Source organism: Akanthomyces muscarius, chromosome 4, assembly GCF_028009165.1.
Source record: "Akanthomyces muscarius strain Ve6 chromosome 4, whole genome shotgun sequence".
NCBI classification, from domain to species: domain Eukaryota; kingdom Fungi; phylum Ascomycota; class Sordariomycetes; order Hypocreales; family Cordycipitaceae; genus Akanthomyces; species Akanthomyces muscarius.
The window spans coordinates 2,284,318-2,304,989 of record NC_079244.1 but is presented as its reverse complement, the minus strand read 5'-3'; the positions used below and the strand labels follow the sequence as shown (position 1 = coordinate 2,304,989).

The following is a 20,672-nucleotide window of genomic DNA, read 5'->3' as shown; positions in this document are numbered from 1 at the left end:
ATACATTTTGTAAAAGTCGCTAATAAATTGTACGAAGGGAGAAGAATTAAATAGTGTACTAGCGGCTCATCAGCACCGACCACAAGGTACGGGAATTTTAACACCTCCAACAAATTAGAACATTTGCCGCATAGTGGCGAAGAAAGAGTTCTGCGCCGTGCTTCTAGCCTGATCAGGCGTTTGGATATCGTTTGGATCGAGTCTAAGATTGTTGAACCCATTATGGCTCACAAATGTTTCGTAGATGTGGCAGAAATGGCTCGACAACTTGGCGCCATTGTTGTCAAGATCAGAAGGATCCAATGGCATGGTCATTCCCGGGGCGCCATAGGAGTATTGGGGCGCTGAAGGATCCATACGCCCGCCTCTAGCAAGGCCAATCATACCCAGCGCGGCGTTTGAGTGGGCGTCGTTGCTCTGCTTCGGGGCAAGCTGCTGAAGATAGTCGCGAAGAGACCACACGATGCGCCACAGACGCTTCGAAATGTGGCTATGAGGCGACAGGTCTTCGATCAGTCCCAATCCAGTGTAGAAATCTTCTCTGCAAGTAGGGGAGAACTGGACAGGTGCCTGGGTCGATGCCAAAAACATGATTGCCAATGCTGAAACTAAGAACTGGCTGTAAAAGGCCTGAGATCTTCGAATCATGTCTGTGTGGCTGTTGACGTGGTGCAGGTACGCGACTGTGTCTTTGGCTACGTCGACGCATACTTGAGCAAGATGCGGTGCGCCCATGATCGAGTTGGTAGTGTGTAAAATTGGCGCATGCAGCCAGTTTCGTATCTAGATCCGCGTTTAGTAAAAGCGACGGAAGTCATAAGCCCAGTGCTTACTTGATTTTTGCGGAGGTATGTCCAGACTCGCAGGCGTTGTAAATTATACGAAGACGTAGAGTTTATGTGACCCTCCTCATGCCAATCTCGAATTTGCACCTCAGGTGGCACACGTGCATACCATGCAATAATCTCAGCATCAAGCCTCTCAATCTCCTGAACCCAGGGCTTTTCGTTGTCGAGAAATGAAGTTCGTCGCTGCTCAACGAGGGTCCAGACCTTCGCACCAAGCTTCGAATATGATATCATGGAAACAAGATATGGATGCTCCGTCTACAAACAAAGTTAGTCTTGCATACAAGTCGAAGCTGAGTTAGCATACCGGATAGTCAAGCTTCGGGTCTATATCCGCATCTTGGATAACATACGGCAGGCCCGTGTTGAACGCCCAGCGGCGATCTAATACGTAGGCAGACCAGAAGCTGTTGAGCGCAAGTTGACGCTCATTCGGGTCTACAAGACTTTGATGAACTTGAGACCGATGCAGACCAAGTTCCAGACACAGTCTGCACACCTGGCCAATAACCCGCCAAGCCAAACCCTCATCGTCCGTTAAAAATCGGTACCCAGCGAATATGCATAGCAGTGGCAAAGTGGAAATATATGCCTCTTCAGCCAAAAGCTTGCGATTCAAGGCCGGCTCCATACTGTCAAAAAGTTGCTGTGCCTTGGCACTAGGGCCGTTTTCCTCGACTACAAGTGCACAACACAGGACCATCTTGAGTTCCAGTGTCTTGTCGTCGTTGAAAAGTTGGGTAGAGGGCTGGTGCCGTAAGGCATCAAACTGTGTAGCGAGATGTCGGGCATGCTCTGTGACACTTCCCATATTTAGAACAGGGTACATGATGCCGATTTCGTCATCATGAACTTGACAAAGACGGAGCATCTCATCTTTGCTGTACTCTAGAATTGGGTCGGCCCCCGTCGTCATTGGCTGGAGCTGTGGCTCTGATGGGTTGGGTGTTTCTTGGAGGTCTGGGTATGCGATTCCGGTATTGCCCTGGGCGATGCCAATCATGTGCGAAGTGCTCGTGGAGCCTCGGTACGCGCCTGGAGTCCTCGCTTGGCTGACACTGGGCTGCCGTCCAGATAGGGAGCTCTGAGCCGGTGAGGGCGCAATCATCCCTGGAGCCATGATGGCCCTGTCCATGGAAGAGATCATGTGCGAGCGATCTCCTGGGCCCGATTGCATGGCCTGCATGGCCTGTTTGAGGGCGCTGACCTCATCTTGAAGAGAGGTGAGGTGAGTGGTGACGATTTTGTACTCGTCCGAGTCTTTGAACGTGTTCGCGCAGCAGTTTGGCGTGTAGAGGCAATTCAGTCCCATGTTGCCGCAGCGTTTGCATGGAGTCTCGCCATTGCATTTAATTTTGCGTCTCTTGCATTCGTTACTAGCAGGGGTTAGCATATTAGCGAGCGCGGAAAAGCCGGGCACCCCTCATGCGAAATGAGGATTTGAGACTTCCAAGGTACATACCAGGCAATTGAGATGTACTGCAGCGAGAAAAGAGAAGAAACATGCCATGGTTAGCCGAAAAGATGAATCACGGGTGACAGATTGAAAAGCAAATCTGGCGACAGCAGGCACAAATGCCGGACAGGATCCCCGCCTTGTTTGTGTTTGCCAGGCGTGACTGTGACGGGTAGCCAGCACCCTTGGCGCGCACACAAACACACACGACGGAGTCGGTGATGATGGGGGTTCGCGACGGCAACGCGCCGCCAGACCGAGAACAAGAAACTCACCCGATTTCGCTTGCTGCGCGTCTGCTTGGCCGAGCCCAGGCCATCGTCAGTCGACTTCCTTTTGTTCGCGGAGGAGGCCGTTGAGTCGCCATGCGTCGCGGAATTGCCTCCGAACGACGCGGAACCGGGACTGGCCTGGTGCTGCGGCCCAGGCCTGGGGGTTTCGTAGGAGACGCTGGGCGAGTTGCTCAGTGGAACTTGAGCTTGAGCGAGGAAGCGTAGGTCGGACGCCTGCGTTTCGATTTGCTCCATGGCGGAGGGCCCATTGGAGGGGAGAGGGGAGCGACGGGAGGAGCCGTTTTGCAGATGCTTCTTCCCTTTCTTCTCGATAGCACTTGGGTTGGAGTAGAAAGAGAAGGGGAAGAAAAAAGAGACAACGGGCGAGAGAGCGACACACACGCACACTGACTGTCCTGGCAGGTGCCAGTTAGCTGGGCCGGCTTCCTACCACCCTAGAACCGCCCGGGAATGCTCCACGTGACCGGGACTGTGGTGAATTACAGCACTTCATTAGAGGCCGACCCGTGGCGCAATCAGCGGCTACAAGCCACTGTCACACACATCCAAAGGCTGTGACGGCGACGGCTCGCTCCCACCATTGCCACCAACTCCTGTCTCAGCCTGCGCAGTGCTTCCGCTGCCTGCCCGTTGCCTGAGACAGGGTTGGTGACAATAATCCCGAAATTCATTTAATTTGTCCATCCGAAGCTGCCGCTCGAATTCCAATCACGTGCGGCTGACCCGTGCCGTCCGTTTGCTTTCACTAACCACCCAGAGTTTAGCGCTCCGTTACAGGGCTCTCCCCGCTGTGGGGTGCGTCTCTTCACTGGGGGAAGTGAGGTGCCTGCCCGAGCATGCCAGACATCCAGGCGTGCCCAGGCTACATGGTTCAGGACTGGTTCGCTGTTCCGCATTCAGGATGATTTGATTTAATTTCTATTTTGACTTCATCATTGAGACTCTCTTTCTTGTATCAATCGCAAGCTATCCACTTGCCCCAGTGCAGATTTTCATTTGTCATCCCACTCGTGCAGTTCAATATTCTATCCCCGCCATCACTTACAGGGCCTTGGCAGGCAGAATGGTGCCCTCAACGTCACCGAAGCCGACGCGGACACCATCCTTCTCGCAGTAACCGTGCATGACAACGCTGTCGCCGTCCTCGAGGAAGCGGCGCACCTTGCCCTGGCCAATCTCAAAGTCCTGCTTTCCGCCCTCGGTCATCTCCAGCAAGCTGCCGCGCTCGCGCAGCTCGGTGCCGCTGATGGTGCCAGAGCCCAGAAAGTCGCCCGCTCGCAGATTGCAGCCGCCGTAGGTGTGGTGGGCAACCATCTGAGGGAATGACCACAGGAGGTTCTTGGCAGAGGTCTCGGCGATGACGTTGCCATCAGTCTTTCCGTCGGCTGTAAAGGGATGCAATTAGTACTTCAAACCGACAATGTGTCTTTGTAATACAAGCTTACTGTTGATGGTAACCTGAAGCTTAATGTCGTAGACATTCTTCTTCTGGGTCTCCTGCAGATAAGGCTGGACAGCAGTCTTGTTCTCCAAAGCCTCGGTACGGAAAGGCTCCAGCGCATCTCCAGTCACGACCCAAGGGCTGATGCTAGAACCAAAGTTCTTGCCGTTGAAGGGTCCGAGAGGGACGTACTCCCAGGCTTGGATGTCACGGGCGCTCCAATCGTTGAGCAGAACGTAACCAAAGATGTACTCATCAGCCTCATTGACACCGACGGCGTCACCCATCTTGGTGGATCTGCTGATGAAGCAGCCAAGCTCGAGCTCGTAATCGAGGCGCTTGCAGGCGCTGGTGATGGGTTCTTTCGTGGGCGCGGTGGGGTTGGTCAGGATTTGGCCGCGGGGGCGCTGGATGGGCGTGCCGGAGACGACGATACTGGAAGAACGACCGTGATAGCCGACGGGGATGTGGGTGTAGTTGGGCTGCAGGGCGTTGTCCGGACCGCGGAACAGGACGCCGACCTTGAAAGCGTGGTGGTAGCCGGCGTAGAAGTCGGTGTAGTCGCCAATCTGCATGGGGAGGTGCATCTTGGCCTGGCTGACGGGCACAAGAACCTTCTTCTTCAGAACATCATTGTCCTTGAGGAGCGTGTCCTTGTCGCCGAGGATGGCTTGCAGCTCGTCGCGGACACCCTTGTGTGTGGCGCGGCCTGACTCGGCAAAGGCGTTGAGCGTGGGCTGAGCAAAGCTGGCCGCTGAGCTCTGGATGGACTTGAGGCTGGCGGCAGCAGGGTCACTGGCAAGGGCCTTGAGATCGACGATGCTGTCACCAATTCTCACACCGGCGCGGGGTGCATCAGAGCCGGTAGAGAAGATGCCAAAGGGCAGATTGTGGATGGTAAAGTCGCCCTTGGCGTCGGCGGGTACCCAAGATGTGGTGGCAGCCATTGTGATTGTGTATGAAGGAATGGAGAGGAGATTTGAGAAGAAAAGAAGGAAACGGGTATATGTAAAGACGTAAATGCGTGAAATCTCTTGCTGCGGCTCAAAGATGGAAAAGGAAATGGAAGCGGAACGCTGAGAAGTGCCCCTCCTCGACACTCAGTTTGTCAGAGCTCGACGGCCGGGCACCCCCATTTGGCCACCCCGATGGTGTACCCACAGCGGTCGCGGCCCCGCACCGCCCTCTAAGCCGAGTAACTGGAGAGTAAAGTACCGCCTTGCCGGGGCAGATACAGCTCTTAGGCTCTGCGCTTCGCGTGGATGTACACTTGAAATATTGATTTTGAGCGCTACGTATTGGTTCTGATGTGTATCGCGAGCTAGCCATACTGTTGCGTATCCGCCGAAGCCAAGCTTATCAACAATTGTGTATCGATCATGCAGAGTATCACCGATCATCACCGGACGGTAGCCCCCTGGTCGATAGCTCGACAATGTCTCAACGTCGGGGATCCAGTTGTGTTCGACAATAGATTCCTTGGACATTTTGGAGGCAAGCCGGCCAGTCGCGACCGGCGTAACATTGCTGCGGAAAGACACGGGTCGAAAACACCGGGTTAAGGGTTGGTGAAAAGTGCTGATACTGGAGTACTCAAACTGGCTATTAGATTCTTCTCCCTTGAGCACTGACCTCAAAGCAGGCGAAGATGGATGCTTGTAAGAGATTACGGGAAGTCCGTGGCAGCGGCGCTTGCTGGTAGGAGAGTGAGGCTGCAACACACTTACTGGAGAGCGGTAATTCAGTGCCCATCACATGAGCGTACAAGACATCACTGTCTGTAATATTTCATGAGTCAAACAATCAAAAGCAGAGTTAAAATTTACATAAAACAAATTTGGATTATAAAACATAGCCGAGATGCCTCAGGCGATTAGAAGCAAGATAAGAAAGCCGTTTGGAAGCACGGCTCTTTTCAAATACAACGTTGGTAGACCTCACTTAGAAGTGGCTATGTACCGTCAACACCTGTATAATACCATTGACCAAATAGAGTATCTTGTGGGTCTGGAAAGCAGTTCCTTGACGACCAAAATTAAACAGGATTACTTTTATACCTAGAGTCAATTACCACCGACTAGCACACTTGTATTGGTGACATCCAATTACGACTCAAATCGGCATGGCCAAAAGGGGGTGTCTAACGCTGCCGCCATGGTGGGGGTTGTCCCTCGACGGAAAGCTCCCGCACCCCACCTCAGGACCGACGAAAGCCGCCCACTGAATCCAGGAACCACGGTCCACTGAATTCCGCATCATCCCGCGAGCACTGCGTCGGCAGTGCATTTCTGCGGAAGCACGTCACTGTCAGCGGAACATCGGATTCCTTCATGAAATGTTTACAAAGCTTAATATCTTTTCAAAATGTTCCGACTCCTGAATGCAAAAATATACACATCTAGTGATGTATCCCGATAAACCCCGAGAATTTGCTACACCTTCCGAAAATCAATACCAAAATCCGCGCACGTCTCCCGTCCCAAAAGAGGTTAAGCAAACAGCTTAAAGTTGGGGTCTGCGACATCGGTCATAGCCTCGTCTTCATCCGCCTCATCCTCGTTGAATTCCAGCTTGCGCCCGAATAATGTGCTAAAGAATCGATCAATGGCGCTCTGCTCCCACTGCCGCCTGTCCTCGGGCGCCATGAAGTTTTGCAGCTTCTCGTGTACGGTGAAGCGCATCTTGCGGCCCTTGCTGGCTTTCCGGTCGACAATCTTGCGCGTCCGGTTCTCGCGTGACGCCGTCAGGACCACCGACGGCACAGCACTGGCCTGGTTGGACGACGAGTCCACAGTGCGCTGCTCCACAAGTTCTTTGAGTAGAATCTGATAGAAATCGGCGTCGTCGAAAATGGTCTCGTCCTCGGCCATCTTCTTGCCGTGCTGCGCGGGGGCGCACGAGCGCGGTACGCGGGTGCGCTTCGCTAGGCGGTTTTCGGGGTTGTTCAGCTGGTCGTGCAGCGATTCGACGAGCGTCTTGTTTCTATTAATGCCCTTAGGTGCTGTGACATTGACGCTCTGCACCTTGCGTGACCACTTTTCCAGGCACTTTTCGCGGAACTTGAGAGCTCGGCGGTCCTCCTCTTGTAACTGTGCCCATATTTCGGCACTCGTTGCTGATACCTCGTAGCCGCGCTTTCTCTTGGTGCCAGCTACCGCCGGCGCGCCGCAGTTTTCTCGCAGGCTGCTAATCGTATTTAGAAGACTGAGAGCAGTGGCTTCGGCTGCATTGTAGGACGCTGTTGTTGTATCGTCTTCTTCTTGCTCGTCTTCCAACGCGCTGAATGTGTTGGCCGCAATAAGGGCTTTTTGTAGCCGAATACGCAGGTTCAGTAAGCCATCGTAAAGCTTCCGTTGCTTTTGAATCGCTGCACCCTTCTCGATATCAGCATTTGGTGTTCGTCCATTTGCGGCTGCTTTGGCGTTTGAACGATTTTGTTCCTCTCCGTCCTCGTCCTCATCCTCTTGATCTTCGTCATCCTCTTCGTCGTCATCATCATCGTCCTCGTCGTCCTCATCCTCGCCACTTTCCTCGGCCTCACCATCAATCAAGGCCTCCAAGCCGTCATCCATATCATCGTCCTCCTCATCGTCCTCCTCATCATCTTCCCCATCATCTTCAAACTCCTCCACAGAATCTGACATAAAGTCTGCGGCAGTCGCGCGATTGTTCTTGGACTTTTTCGGGTTGGAGCTGCCGCGGAAAACAAACTTGCTAAGCTTCTCGTTGTCAGAGTCGCCTAGCGCATCGTCGCTACTTATTTCTGAATCGCTAGCTTCCGCCGTATCGGCTTCGAGATTGGCTGTTTCGGGGTCGTCAAATTGCTCGTCATTGTCATCGTCGTCGTCCGCTTCCTCCTCTTCGTCTGAGCTCTCCTGCTCCAGCGCAGTCCGGCTCACTTTCGAACCTCTATATTGTGGTCCGAGGGAGTTTTCCCCTTTATCGCGCAGTTTGCTTTTCCCGACATTGACATAGTGCTCGGTGCCAATATTTTCGTCGCCGCTGTCTTCTTCGCTACCGCTGCCTACCACTTGCTCGGCTTCGGGGTCATGATCTGCTCTTGGTCAGAGTTTTTGTTCGTCAGATTCGCAGTACAAGACTCAATTACCTTTTTCAATATGCTCATCGAATTTCTCGAAAAATTTCGAGCGGCCTTCAGTTTTACCCATCTTTGCCGGGTTTGCGATCAATTTCAAGATGAAGCTTGTTCTTGACCCGCCCCACGCCTGGAATTTTCTGCCCAGGCGCTTCAACTTTTAGGCGGTGGCGGCTGGCAAAATTCAACGCCCGCTGTCAGTGGGTCTTTCAGGTGGTCTCTCGGCGGCGCGGCTCTGTAAACGGCCTGGAGTTCATCGCTCCCTGGAACATTCATTGCCCTCTGCCTACGGAATCTGGGGAACTCACCAGCATGCGCTCAGTTAGATTATACTCTTCTTGAGCTCGAGCTTGGCACATGATTGTATTTTTAATCGAAGATTGAATTTAAACTAAATACATACCCACCTAACGGCAATATCGGCCCTCCTCCTGCGATTATGAGGCCAACCGCTAGCCGGCTGTTTCGCGCAGTCGGTGTATTGGCCCATGAAAACCCTCTGGTGAGCAAAGCCTGCGGTTTGTTTTGAATCAGACTCCTTACATTTATAGGGCTTGCCGAGAGCCGGGACGCCTCCCCATTGGCCAAAAAAACCATTGAAGCGCAAAATCTCAGGCGTAGACAAAGTTATTGCTGTGTCATCTGCAAAGGGTGGTGTTGGAAAGAGCACGGTGGCAGGTAATTACTAAGGTTCTCAACCTACCCATCGCCATTCATTAACAGTTAAAGCAAATTTATCCCTAGCATTTGCAAGGCTAGGGTTCAGGGCCGGTATCCTGGACACTGACATCTTTGGGCCATCTATACCGACATTATTCAACTTGACTGGTGAACCCAGGCTCTCGAAAAGTTTGTGTATCTTTCATCAACGATGACAAACATCACTTACAACTCATAGATAATCAGCTTGTTCCGTTGACGAATTATGGAGTCAAAACCATGTCAATGGGCTACCTTGTTGGGGAATCGGCGCCTGTGGTGTGGCGAGGGCCCATGGTCATGAAAGCCATACAACAGCTCCTCCATGAAGTCGATTGGGGCGGCTTGGATGTGCTCGTTCTGGACTTGCCACCCGGAACAGGCGATACTCAACTCACTATAACACAGCAAGTCATACTTGATGGTGCGTTTATTAAATCAGCCTACCATGGCGATGTGGCTGCTAACCCCGGGCCTAGGTTCCGTCATCGTTACAACACCACATACCCTAGCTACAAAGGACGCTGTCAAGGGTATCAACATGTTCAAGGCTGTCAACGTAGACATTCTTGGGCTTGTACAAAACATGTCACTGTTTACTTGCCCGCACTGCAATGAGGGTACACATGTGTTCGGGTCGAATGAGAGGGTTGAGAAGATGTGCTCGGAGCATAGCATCGAATTTCTTGGCGACATACCACTACATCCCAATATCGGAGACCATGCAGAGCAGGGCAAGCCGACAGTGGTTGCGGAGCCGGAGAGCGAACGAGCTGCCGCGTTTCTGAATATTGCTAAAAGCATTGTGCCAAAAATTGAAATGCAGGAGCGCTAGTAGATGCTTGGCAGTCAATTGGGTAGGCTATGTATTATAATGTAAGATATGTGCTTTGGGGTGGCTCCCAATGATCTCGTCAGGCCAATAGGTGCTTAAATAACCATCTACCCAAAACATCCTATCCTCGGGAGAAAACAGTCTGGAAGATGGAGCCAAAATGGCAGTTAGCCTCCGCAGCAATGAAGAGGGAGCCTTGTTACCGTGACGATAGAACATTGCCTGTATAAAGCACAGTCTGAAGTCTTTCCAATCCTTGAAACGCCGTTGAAAAAGAAACATGCTCATCGTGAAAAGAGGGAAGGAAATTGTCCTGCTGTGAGCATCAGAGTCATTAGTCTAAATCTTCGTTCACCTGGTAGACATGGCGGCTTCGGCCCGGATCTTTGCGCATTGCTTGTCCAGATCCAGTAAAGCCAACTAGAGGCGGGAAAGTCAGTACGTTTGCCGACAGTACGGATGGCGATGGAACGGACCTCTACCGTGAACGCCATCTGGCGTCCGGAACATGCTCTCCTTCTTCTGCGTCTTTCCAAACTTGGACTTGGAGTTAAAATCCTGCCACTTGCTCTTTCCGGCCTCGAGCTCCTTCTTGGCCTTTATTTTCTTCGGCTTCGGTGGTTTGGCTTCTGTGTCTCCGTCCTTGCCGGCGTTTGGATATGTAGTCGCGCCCGCCGAGGACACGAGACCAGGCGGCGCCGGGCCGGACGGCGGCGGAGGTGGCGCATCCGCCTTTCTCTTGTTCGAAACGGGACGAATATCGCGTGATCGTACAGTTTCTGTATTATCGTAGCTCTTGAATTTGACAACGTAGACCGGTGCGGCAGCTGATCCAGTGATGGAAGTAATCTTCGCGGGGTAAAAGCCCTTGTCGCCGGACATCCATTTTGCCATTACAGTATCATTGACTTGGTAGGTGATAGGCGCGTCGTCCTTTTCCTCTGGCGGCGGAGCCGCAGTCTTCTTGAAGGCGGGATGGTTCTCTCGCGACCATTTCTCAGGTTCGGGCTGAGGCGAGGGCTGCTTTGGAGCCGCCTTGGGGGCCTGTTTCGGCTTCAGTTCTGCAATGTTTTCGTTGAGGAGATCGACGAAATTTTTCAACTCCTGCTCGAGGGCCTTGAGTTCGGCATTTCCGGGGTCATCACGCAGCTGCGCAAGAACGAGGTCAAGCTGAAGGACTAGTCAGCAGCGTTACGGTCGGGAGTTTTTGTGATATGATGGCGCACCTGTTCTCGGTACTGCTCCTTCTCCGCCTCCAACTCCGCTAGCCCGGACATTGTAGTGGATATAGGCTCTTCGTGTGCAGGTAGGTAGGTTGAATATGTGCGTCGTCTGAGGATATGCAAGCTGGCGCAGTAGCAAATACGGTGATGTGTGACGTTGAAGAAGAGGCGCGACTGTGACGAAAACTATGGCCAGAGTGGGGCACGTGATGGCTCTGTTGTAAGTCGGAATTGTGCCAGACGAATGGCAGGCACAGACACAATGGCAATTCGACCATGTGTTTGAGTATTATAATTTTTGAACTAAAACTGCACTCATATTCGACTTTCCTTGAGTGCAATTTAACTCGGGCTCGGAGCTGCTGGAAACAGACTTGAGTAGCCCATCAGTCAGCATCAAGCAAAGGATCCGCGCCTTGACACTTTTATTACACAGCGGTATCACGCGCAGTCTTGTGCTCCTTCGTATAGATCCTTACACCACCGGTTTGCCGCAGGACAGCAATGTAACTACAATTTATTGAGAAATGCAGGTATAAAAGGGCAGCAGGGCACCCGGGGACTCGAGAAAAGGCCAGCGCACTCACTGGAGCGGGACAGCAGACACGACAGCACTACAGCAGCGCTATCACGACTCGCCAAACAGGCCCTGTCGCGGCCCCGCCTGGCCCTCGTTAGCCCATTCCAGACCCGGATTCACCTGGGCTTCATTCAACTCTCCTTCCGTCCCGGCTGTCTGGCTTCTCGTCAACCCATCATCCTCATCATCAATCGCAGGGCGCATCATCTTTCAACCACCGCGTATCGCTCGTCTCGGGCCCCAAACACCGCACACTCGCCATCCCACCACCAATTGGTCCAGTTTGGTGAACTGTTGCGGCCGTTGCAGAGCGCCCGCTGCTGCCTCCCCAGTGACGCATATCTACCTATACAGTGCAGCGTCCCATCAGCCAGCATCTTTTGTTCCTTTCACCACCACAGTTCGGTGTCTCACTGCTGCAGCTCTTCCGTTCAGCACTGCGCCGAGTTGGCTTCCCCCCGATATCGCTTTATCCTGTTTGGTCCACGTTTCCCTGCATCCGCAGCCCAATTTCGACCACACCCCCTCTTCGCCGCCCACCACCCAACCGAATAAACCCTGTCGACGCCTCGCTGTGCTGTCAGCCAGCCCATTTAGCGAACCATGGTGCGAGAAAGAGACGGGGACACCGCATCTGCAGCACCCGATGGCCAATCAAAGCATCGCGACTCCGACACCCAAAGCGATGTCTCTGCAGCTGCAACCCATCACCGCAATAAGCAGCAGCATCAAAAGCACCACCACGTCGCTGGTCGCCTTCATGCCCGCGTCCCTTCCTCCAAGGTCCTCCACACAAAGTCGCACCAGCATGCTCAAGCCGCTCCAAGGCTAACCAGGCGCACGACCTCTCCCGGTGATCGCGAGTCCAATCGCCGTCCAAACCACCGCCGCGTTAATAGCGAAGCTAAGCTGTCGCGGGACAGCTCCTCCTCCATTCTACCCAAAAGTGCCTCCCAATCTAGCCTCAAGCGCAACCGCTCCAGCATCGAAGTGTCCAAGCGCATCCGGTCGTCTGACAAGCTGCATCGCAATACTAGCAGCACTACCGTGAACAAGCAAAAACCTCATAAATCCCAAGTGACATTCGACATTGGCATAGAGGATCCCGAAGACGAATGGGTTGATGCGAGCGGTTCCAACTCGCCGCATATGTCACGAAAAGGTTCACTTATCAACAGTGGCCAATCTTCTCTACAGCGAAACCCCGCTCCCAGCGCCAATTCTAGACCGCATACACCAGCCGAGTCTGTGCAGCCCTCCACCACCACTTCACCCTCTGAACAAGAACGACTGCGCCACAAAGAATATCTTACATCCCGCGTGCTGAAGCGAACCATGTCGCAGGGCGCAACTACGCAGATGGCTACCCAAATGGCACAGGCCAGTCTTCCACGTCATTCTCCCGAATCAGACGTTCCCAATGGGTCGCTCTCAACATCTGGCAACCAAGATGGGCTGACTTCGAGATTTGTCGAGACTCCCGGATCCGGCATCGTCAGTGAGGGCTCATTCTACAACCGCCCTGGTAGCTCAAGACAGCTACCGGTTTCGCCCCGAGTGCATTCTTCTTCAAGCCTGTCGCAGAATGGCGCAAAGCAACCCATTTCCGATATCGACAATAGTGCCCTTGTGCCAAAGGCTGCCGGTCGTAGTTCTGCTCCGAAAGCAGGAACATCTCGAACACAACAGAAGCTGAATCTTCAGCGCCAAAGCTCTGCTCTTGAACCTGGACAAGCTGTTGGAGCTGTCGGCGGCGTTCCAGGTCCTCTTATTGGCATTACTGGTGCAGGCTACGACGGCGCCAGTAGCCGCGATCCGCGTGTCAACAGACTCATGGAAAGAGCCGGCATGGAATACCTCGTTGTGCGAAGATGTCAGAATCCCATTGCCCGCTCGCTCAACCGGCTCGGTCGACTACCCGATCTTGGGAAAAGCAAGCGTATTCCTCGCCCTGCCACACCTCTTGTCAACGGCAAAAGAACAGCACCTGAAGCGCCTGTTCGCCATGCCCGCAATGTCAGTATGCCAGATCCGAGACAAGCCGCGGCCTCGAGAAGGGTGACGACTATACGAAGCAGTGGCGCCGGCTCTAGCTTCGAGGGTGATGACGCAGCCCGCTCGAGTGAAAGAATGAGCGGTTCAAGCGTGACAGAGGAGACTAACGATACCGCAACGCTGCTGCGAAACTTGTGGGAAAGGTCGATGGAATTGAGCGCGAGCACGGATTAAAGGCGATTACACTAACCAAAAGAAGAAAATGGCTTTAAAGGCGGTATATGTCTCTTACAGTGTTGCTTTATTATCACGGCCGCATTTTTCTTACTAGCGAATGCATGGAGTTTATTTTTCTGGGCTTATGGAGTTGATGATGGTTGCTTTGGTACATAACGACAGGAGAAAGTTATCTTGTTTGTTACTTTGTCACTGAGAGAAGTGGGCGTCAGACATACATTTATATCCAATATACATATCACAACTGTTTGCCTTTATGATGGCGGCGTTTGATGGGCAATGGCACATTCATGAGTGAAGTAGTAGAAGCTCTGATATGAGTAGGATTGCCGATGGAGTGGCTTCTATTAACCATTATGTAAACGTGTCTGTTGTTGATGCACGCCCTCTCCTCTTCTATAAAAGACGGAAATCCCCGAAAAAGTGAAAACCATATATACGCCGCCCTTTGCTACACTTGAGAATCGTCTATCGTATTGCCATGACGGCTGTATGTCTAAACGTTGGGAGACAAAAGATCGTATTTGACACATCGTTCAACCTAATCATCGTTAGCGTGCACACAACTTTTTACCCTCCAAGAGTAGGCTGCTTCCCGAAACTTACGTCTTCTATGCTTGCCTGCAGGAACTTTCTCGTCTCCAGGCCGACCCACAGGAGGATCATGGAAAAGTCGCCGACGCCGCCCGCGCCGCCCTGCGTGCTGAGCTGGCGCAGGATGGGCAGGGAGCTGCTGAGCAGGTCGACGTCCGGGTTGAGGCTGCGGCCGATGCCCTCGAGCAGCAGGATGCTGATGACGACGTTGACAAAGTCGCCCTCGAGGCGGACGTGGTGGCCGCGGACCATGGCGAGCACCTGCTGCAGGATGTCGCCAATCTTGACGTTGCCGAGCGCGAGCGTGCGGCTCTTGACGCTGAGGACGAGGTGCTGCATCTTGAGCGCAAAGACCTCCTTGTCTAGCACGGCCTCGGGCTGCCGGCAGCGCTCGCACATGAGGTGGCCGGCCTTGTAGCCGTCAAACTCGGCCACGGCGCGGAACAGGTCCAGGAAGTTTTTGCGGTTCGTCGCGTTGAGCTCCGTGACGAGACCCGTGTCGATGAAGACGAGCTGCGGCCGGAAGCCCTCGTCGTCAATTTTGGCGAGCTCCGTCTGCCATGCGTCGCGGTCCTTGCGGTACGGCCGCAGGCGCTCCAGCACCTCTTCGGTCACGTCGGATGGGTCGTTGGCGGCGGGCGGCACGTCCGGCGCCTGCCGCATGGGAAGCTCTGGCAGTTCCGGCTTGGCGGAGCGGTAGAAGCGCACCATGATGTTGCCGGGGTGCAGGTCGGCGTGGACAAAGTTGTCGAGTAGCAGCATGCGGAGAAAGGCATCCAGGCCCTCGTCGGCAATGTCGTGCTGGAACACGCCACCGCCATTCTCCATAAAGTCGGCGAGCGGGATGCCTTGGGCGAACTCTTCGATCAGCACGTTGCGAGTTGTAAAGTCTGTGTAGGGGTACGGGAACCAGGCGGTGGATCGGTCCTTGAAGTTTTGTCGAAAGGTGGCCAGGTTCGCCGCCTCAATGCGCAGATCAAGCTGCAGCTTCATCATTTCTCCAAACTGTTCCACCTCGCCCGGCAAAGACAGCCACTCAATTGTCGGAATGGCATTAAGCATGGAAGCAAAGAACCCCATGATGCGCAAGTCGCGTCTAACTGTCCGCTCAACATGGGGATGCAGGACCTTGATAGCCACGTACGTCGACGGCACGCGGCTAGGAGAGCTCAGGAGCACCGTTTTCACATGATGCTTGACATTTTCCGACATTTGCTTGTTGGTGACAATATCAGAGTCGGCCGGTGAAGTCAGGTCCGGCTTCAGCTTGGCTTTGTATACCTGCGCAATCGCGCCGACGCCGAGCGGCTTCTCGTCAAACTCGTCGAAAATCTCTTCAAACGGACGGCCGCCAAACGCCGCTTCGAGTGTCGCCCGCGTCACCCGCATCGAGTGGGCAGGCGCATTCGAGTGTAGCTTGGACATTGTGTCGCACAGCTCGTTGGGGAAGATGTCGGAGCGCGACGCCGCCCACTGGCCGAGCTTGATGAACGCCGGGCCTGCCAGCTCCATGGCCTTGACTAGAAAGCTATACCACAACAGCGTGCCCTGGCGCTCATTGTCCCGCTCCGGGAGGCGGCGACCGAGCCACATGATGGGCACGGAAACAATGACCGGCACGAAGATGACCACCAGGTGGAGGAACCGCACACCCGTAAAAATCGGCTCCCAAATATACAAGTCTATAAACAGCGTGACCTTGTGCACGATTCGCGACAGCCCGCGGTCGTTGTCGTCTATTGTTTTCGCAATCTCCTCTCGTGACAGCTCCAGCATGCGGTGCTCGCCCGTCTGGTCGGTACCGCCGTTATCTTTGCGCGCGAGTTCGACAAACGTTGCCGTGCCGATTGCGGCTGCGCCGGCCGAAGCCCGGAGCGCAGAGCCGTTGCTGCGTCTGCCGCCGCGCCACGGTATTTGGCGCGGCGTATGCAGCTGTCGCGCGCATTGCGGCCGGGGGATGAATGATGTCGGTTTGAAGCCGTGTGCTTGTCGGAGGCCCGACCGGGCGGCAAATCGGTCGAGCAGAAGCTCAAACCTCATCTCGATGAGCTAATTGATGCAGTATTTATATGCTTCGTTGTTGTCATGCTCGAGTCGGTGGCAATGCAAAAAGAAAGGATGGGTTGTTGATGGGGCCCGTGGTTCCGGCGCGTGCCGAAAGACAGCTCTGGTGTTGGCGCTCACTGACGGAGTCAGTGACGACATGTGGAAACGCAGGCAAGGAATAGGTAGAACGAGCAAAAGCAGGTACCTTTGCTAACACCGGCTCCAGTGTCTGGCAGCGCTGTGCTGTTAGTGCCGGGGGCACTGTGGCAGGCGTCTGCTAACAGAGGCGAAGGCGCTGTCCGGCCCCACGGGCTTCCCGGCATGACGCGATAAGATTAGAAATTTCTCCGTCCCTTTATCTCGGGTGGCGCTGATTGTCCCTTTTCGCCAGCCAGTCTTTGCTTGCGCATTTGCAGCGTTTTTCATTGCCATTCCTTTTGCAGGACACGACGACTCTCACGATGGGATGGTTCTGGGCTGATCAGATACCTGTCGTCGGGCAGATCCCCAGCGGCCACCCCGCCGGCTTTGCTGGCAAGGAGCCTCCTGTAAGTATTGCGCGCGCACTCAAGACAGTTGGCCGTTGACAGCTAACCAACTTCGTCAATAGGCTGGCTGCCCGATGCACAAAAAGTCGCTCGACAAGCTGAACGCTCAAGTTGAAACGACGAAACCCGCGCCCCCGATTCCTTCCACCTCCGGCTGCCCTGTTCCTCACGATCAGCGCGCCGCGGCCATTGCTGCGGGCACCTCGAAGCCCGAAGCCGCCTCGGAGCCCAAATCCATCCTGTCGCAGCTCAACCCTCTCAACTACATGTTCCCCGACCTGTCGCAAAAGCCGGCGCTCAACCAAAAGGTTGCACTACCGACGTCACGAGAAGAGTCGACGATCCCCAAGGGCGACGGCGACGGCACGTGGGAGTACCCGTCCCCGCAGCAAATGTACAATGCGCTACTGCGCAAGGGCTACACAGACACCGACATCACAGCCGTCGAATCCATGGTCTCGGTTCACAACTTCCTCAACGAGGGCGCCTGGGCGGAGATTGTTGGCTGGGAGCAGCGCTTCCACCGCGGTCTCTACAGAGGCTGGCAGCTGTGCAAGCGCGGCGAGGAGCATTTCGACGAGGAGATGGATCGCAACTGGGACGGAAAGGAGCCCGATCCCAGTCTCATCCGATTCCAAGGTAGACCAAAGGACATGACGCCCAAGGCGGCCATGCTCCAGGTTCTGGGCTGGATTTACCCATCCAAGTTTGGGTAGGTTTTTGCTGTGGCATTTGCCAAAGGGTAGAATTTGTCTAACATTGTATAGAACCGAGCCTCCTTTTGACCGACACGACTGGTACGTCTCGCGCGATGTCAACGGCGAGCAGCAGCAGATTCGATACGTCATTGACTACTACTCTGGCGAGGCTGAGGAGAACGATAACGATGAGCCTGTTTTCTACCTCGATGTTCGCCCCGCGGCTACACCTCAGGGAGCCGCCGAGAGAATCATCCGCTGGAGCAGTGACGTTTGGTGGAAGGCCATCGGTGGTGACGTACGAGAGCAGAACCCGCAACCATTCTTCCGTCACAACTCGCCCAAGCCTTTTGGCTAAGCGAACCGTGGCGTCCTTTTGACTGTTTTTATACTGGGATTTGCATTTTTCACGGACTAGCGATGCGACACATGTAACGAGGCCTTCTCTTTTCCTCTCCTCTCAATGGTGGAAGTGTTTGTAATTATATTGTATGTCACGATGTAAGATTTGACAAGGAAGAACATTGATTCATTTTTACAATACTTTTTTAAATATGAAGATTTCATATATTTCAATGGTTCATGGCTGTGGCCTTGAGACATATGTGAATCCCAACGAGGTCAGCTTTGTTCACCTGCGTGACTTACACGCAGCTTGCCACGACCTACACGCTTTCGAATCTTTCATAATATGTCGAAAAGCATAACGGGCGCGTAAAGCCATGTCTAAAGACGAGCTACTCAACGGCGCCTTAGTGCAATTCGCTCCATTGCTCTGTTAACTGATCTAGACATTGCGTGGTTAATTGACCTTAAAAATCTGATATTGAAGACGAAGTAGGAAGGAAGTACTGCAAATTTAGAAGAAAAATCAATTAAGAGACTGGAAGGTGTTTTTTTTTTCATTGTTGTCAGCAGCTCGCTTCTGTCGCAATCGTGTCTGCGTCATCCAGTGATGCCTTGGTATCGAGCATCGGGAAACCAGTTACCTATGTACACCATGCTCCACTATCGTGACGGACTTTATAACATTTGTCCCGTTGAGAACAGAGGTTCATGAGCTACATCAATGCTCCTGTTTCGTAAAATCAGTCTTCTTACTTTACATGACAATCAGTTGGCTTGATTCAGGGTGGTGGATCGGCGACCAGTCTGTGATAACTAGCGGCCCAGAACAGTGGGCAGGCTAAATCTATCTCGGGGCCCGCTAAAAAGTTGACCTGGCATCGAATTTTATCTTCATCCTGAAAAAAAAGGCCCATCCAGCTTTGGCACCAAAAAAGTCATTTCAGGCCTGCGCTTCGTACCCCAGGACTGGAGATGACGACAGAGGCTGCAGAAGAGCCAAAGAACTCGCGCGCCGCGTCTCCAGAGATAACAGGGGACGGCTTTGTTCGCCTGCACATCACCCCGTTTGACGCCGATCTACTGAAGATTATCGTACCAGCTACCGCTCTCCCGAACGCCCGCAATATTTCGTACCATTCGCTCGAAACATTTCCGGAAAAACGATTTGGGTTTGTTGAGTTGCCCCAGATGGACGCCGACAAGATCAAGAAGAAGCTCAACGGCACGGTGCTGAAGGGTAGCAAGGTGCGCGTTGAGAAGGCTCGTCCCGAAAAGCGCATCGAGGCCGAATCGGCGGACGAGGCTGGAGAGACCGGGAAAAAGTCAAAGGGAAAGAAGGACGGCGACGATTCCGAACGACCAAAGAAGCGCAAGCGCGAAATGGGCGTTGTCAACGGCGTCAAGCTTGACGACCGCAAAGTGAAGCGTGGATGGACGGAACCCGCCGATTACAAGAATAAGAAGAAGAGCAAGGACAGCGCCAAAGATACGAAGAGCACTGAAAAGGACCCGAAGCGAAAACAATCGAGGTCGAAATACATTGAGAAAGAGGAATGTCTTCTCAAGACTCGAATGCCTCCCAATGAGATGCGAAACCTGCCCGAGGAAGATGCTAGCGCCAAGAAGAAGAAGAAGAAGGGCTCTTCTAGACAAGTTACTGTTCACGAATTTGAAAAGACAACAAAATTTATGAACTTCCTCCGACCGGCTGCTCCAGAGACCGAGGGCAAGCCCGCGACCGATTTTATTGAGGGCAAAGGCTGGGTGGATGAGGATGGCAATGTGGTGGAAATTGTCAAGGAGAAGGAAATGCCAAAGCCACTGCCTAAGAAAACACCAAAGAAGAAGCAAGTGGCCCCTGTTGAGTCCGAATCTGAAGACGAAAGCACTAGTGATAGCGACACTTCGGCGGACGACACCTCGTCAGAGGAGGAATCCGAGGACGAGCCAACGGAGGATGCAAAGAAGCCAAAGGTGAAGAAAGTGGTAGCGGATGCGAAAGACGAAAGCTCCGGAAGCGACTCATCAGACTCGAGCAGCGATGGCTCTGAAGATGACGAGTCCGACGACGAGTCCGAAACGCCCAAACCGGAGACGAATGGGGAGGCCACTTCCAAGCCCTTGATGATTGATATCCCACCCCCACCTGCCACACCTAAGGCTGTGCACCCACTGGAAGCGCTTTACAAGCGGTCTAATACCGGAGAAAACGACGCAACGACGCCCGGCGCGAAGAAGGAGGCAGGCTTTAGCTTCTTTGGCGGAGACGGAGACGAGGAAGAAGAAGAAGAGGAGGAGGCTGTCGGCACTGCGATGCCATCCGTACCCATGACACCCTACACCAAGCAAGACTTTGAATGGCGCAATGTCCGTAGCGCGGCACCGACTCCAGACACGGTCCACCCCGCCCGCATGCGCAGCTTCTTTCCCCCAGCGGACGAAGACGCCGACATGGCCGAGGTTGGTGAAGAGGAAGAGGAGGAGGAGGGCTACGACGAAGAGGGCGAAGATGCTGGCCTTGCGAGTGGCCAGCAGCAGGCTACGAGCGACTTTCAAAAGTGGTTCTGGGAGAATAGACGTGATCTCAACCGGTCCTGGATGACGCGACGAAAGACGGCGGCCAAGGAGAAGCGGCACCGCGACAACAAGGCACGGGCCTCGAAAGCAGCATAGATGGGATATTCATAGATGAGTGGCTTGCATACATGTATATGGATTTAAAAGAACATTTTTTG

The 20,672-nt window shown here is 53.7% G+C and overlaps 9 protein-coding genes across 11 annotated transcripts; 4 read left to right on the top strand and 5 right to left on the bottom strand.

The window, feature by feature from the left end:
* Positions 1 to 114: 114 nt before the first annotated feature.
* LMH87_011430 (uncharacterized protein) lies at positions 115 to 2,831 on the bottom strand (the record flags this gene model as incomplete). The annotated part of the gene is made up of 6 exons (XM_056200572.1): positions 115 to 783; positions 834 to 1,106; positions 1,156 to 1,286; positions 1,482 to 2,224; positions 2,311 to 2,327; positions 2,580 to 2,831. 6 exons carry the CDS (start codon positions 2,829 to 2,831, stop codon positions 115 to 117), a joined length of 2,085 nt encoding a protein of 694 aa, XP_056052407.1.
* An 807-nt stretch (positions 2,832 to 3,638) lies between these two features.
* Positions 3,639 to 4,985, bottom strand: LMH87_011429 (uncharacterized protein; the record flags this gene model as incomplete). Its single annotated transcript, XM_056200571.1, has 2 exons — positions 3,639 to 3,982; positions 4,043 to 4,985. The coding sequence occupies 2 exons, from the start codon at positions 4,983 to 4,985 to the stop codon at positions 3,639 to 3,641; spliced, it is 1,287 nt and encodes a 428-aa protein (XP_056052406.1).
* Positions 4,986 to 6,527: 1,542 nt separating this feature from the next.
* Positions 6,528 to 8,207, bottom strand: LMH87_011428 (uncharacterized protein; the record flags this gene model as incomplete). The annotated part of the gene is made up of 2 exons (XM_056200569.1): positions 6,528 to 8,092; positions 8,147 to 8,207. The coding sequence occupies 2 exons, from the start codon at positions 8,205 to 8,207 to the stop codon at positions 6,528 to 6,530; spliced, it is 1,626 nt and encodes a 541-aa protein (XP_056052405.1).
* Positions 8,208 to 8,573: 366 nt separating this feature from the next.
* Positions 8,574 to 9,668, top strand: LMH87_011427 (uncharacterized protein; the record flags this gene model as incomplete). Its single annotated transcript, XM_056200568.1, has 5 exons — positions 8,574 to 8,636; positions 8,686 to 8,812; positions 8,864 to 8,983; positions 9,033 to 9,257; positions 9,313 to 9,668. The coding sequence occupies 5 exons, from the start codon at positions 8,574 to 8,576 to the stop codon at positions 9,666 to 9,668; spliced, it is 891 nt and encodes a 296-aa protein (XP_056052404.1).
* Positions 9,669 to 10,002: 334 nt separating this feature from the next.
* Positions 10,003 to 10,945, bottom strand: LMH87_011426 (uncharacterized protein; the record flags this gene model as incomplete). Its single annotated transcript, XM_056200567.1, has 3 exons — positions 10,003 to 10,088; positions 10,145 to 10,838; positions 10,895 to 10,945. 3 exons carry the CDS (start codon positions 10,943 to 10,945, stop codon positions 10,003 to 10,005), a joined length of 831 nt encoding a protein of 276 aa, XP_056052403.1.
* Positions 10,946 to 12,074: 1,129 nt separating this feature from the next.
* Positions 12,075 to 13,700, top strand: LMH87_011425 (uncharacterized protein; the record flags this gene model as incomplete). The annotated part of the gene is made up of 1 exon (XM_056200566.1): positions 12,075 to 13,700. The coding sequence occupies one exon, from the start codon at positions 12,075 to 12,077 to the stop codon at positions 13,698 to 13,700; it is 1,626 nt and encodes a 541-aa protein (XP_056052402.1).
* A 499-nt stretch (positions 13,701 to 14,199) lies between these two features.
* On the bottom strand, positions 14,200 to 16,337 carry LMH87_011424 (uncharacterized protein; the record flags this gene model as incomplete). Its single annotated transcript, XM_056200565.1, has 2 exons — positions 14,200 to 14,244; positions 14,310 to 16,337. 2 exons carry the CDS (start codon positions 16,335 to 16,337, stop codon positions 14,200 to 14,202), a joined length of 2,073 nt encoding a protein of 690 aa, XP_056052401.1.
* A 467-nt stretch (positions 16,338 to 16,804) lies between these two features.
* Positions 16,805 to 17,947, top strand: LMH87_011423 (uncharacterized protein; the record flags this gene model as incomplete). Its single annotated transcript, XM_056200564.1, has 3 exons — positions 16,805 to 16,891; positions 16,954 to 17,603; positions 17,659 to 17,947. 3 exons carry the CDS (start codon positions 16,805 to 16,807, stop codon positions 17,945 to 17,947), a joined length of 1,026 nt encoding a protein of 341 aa, XP_056052400.1.
* A 962-nt stretch (positions 17,948 to 18,909) lies between these two features.
* On the top strand, positions 18,910 to 20,610 carry LMH87_011422 (uncharacterized protein; the record flags this gene model as incomplete). 3 transcript variants are annotated; one of them, XM_056200561.1, is made up of 2 exons in its annotated part: positions 18,910 to 19,731; positions 19,830 to 19,832. In XM_056200561.1, 2 exons carry the CDS (start codon positions 18,910 to 18,912, stop codon positions 19,830 to 19,832), a joined length of 825 nt encoding a protein of 274 aa, XP_056052399.1. The 3 variants fall into 3 exon arrangements, with proteins under 3 accessions (XP_056052399.1, XP_056052398.1, XP_056052397.1); XM_056200562.1 differs by having other exon boundaries at positions 18,910 to 20,610; XM_056200563.1 differs by lacking the exons at positions 18,910 to 19,731; positions 19,830 to 19,832 and adding an exon at positions 20,266 to 20,610.
* Between the last annotated feature and the right edge of the window lie 62 nt (positions 20,611 to 20,672).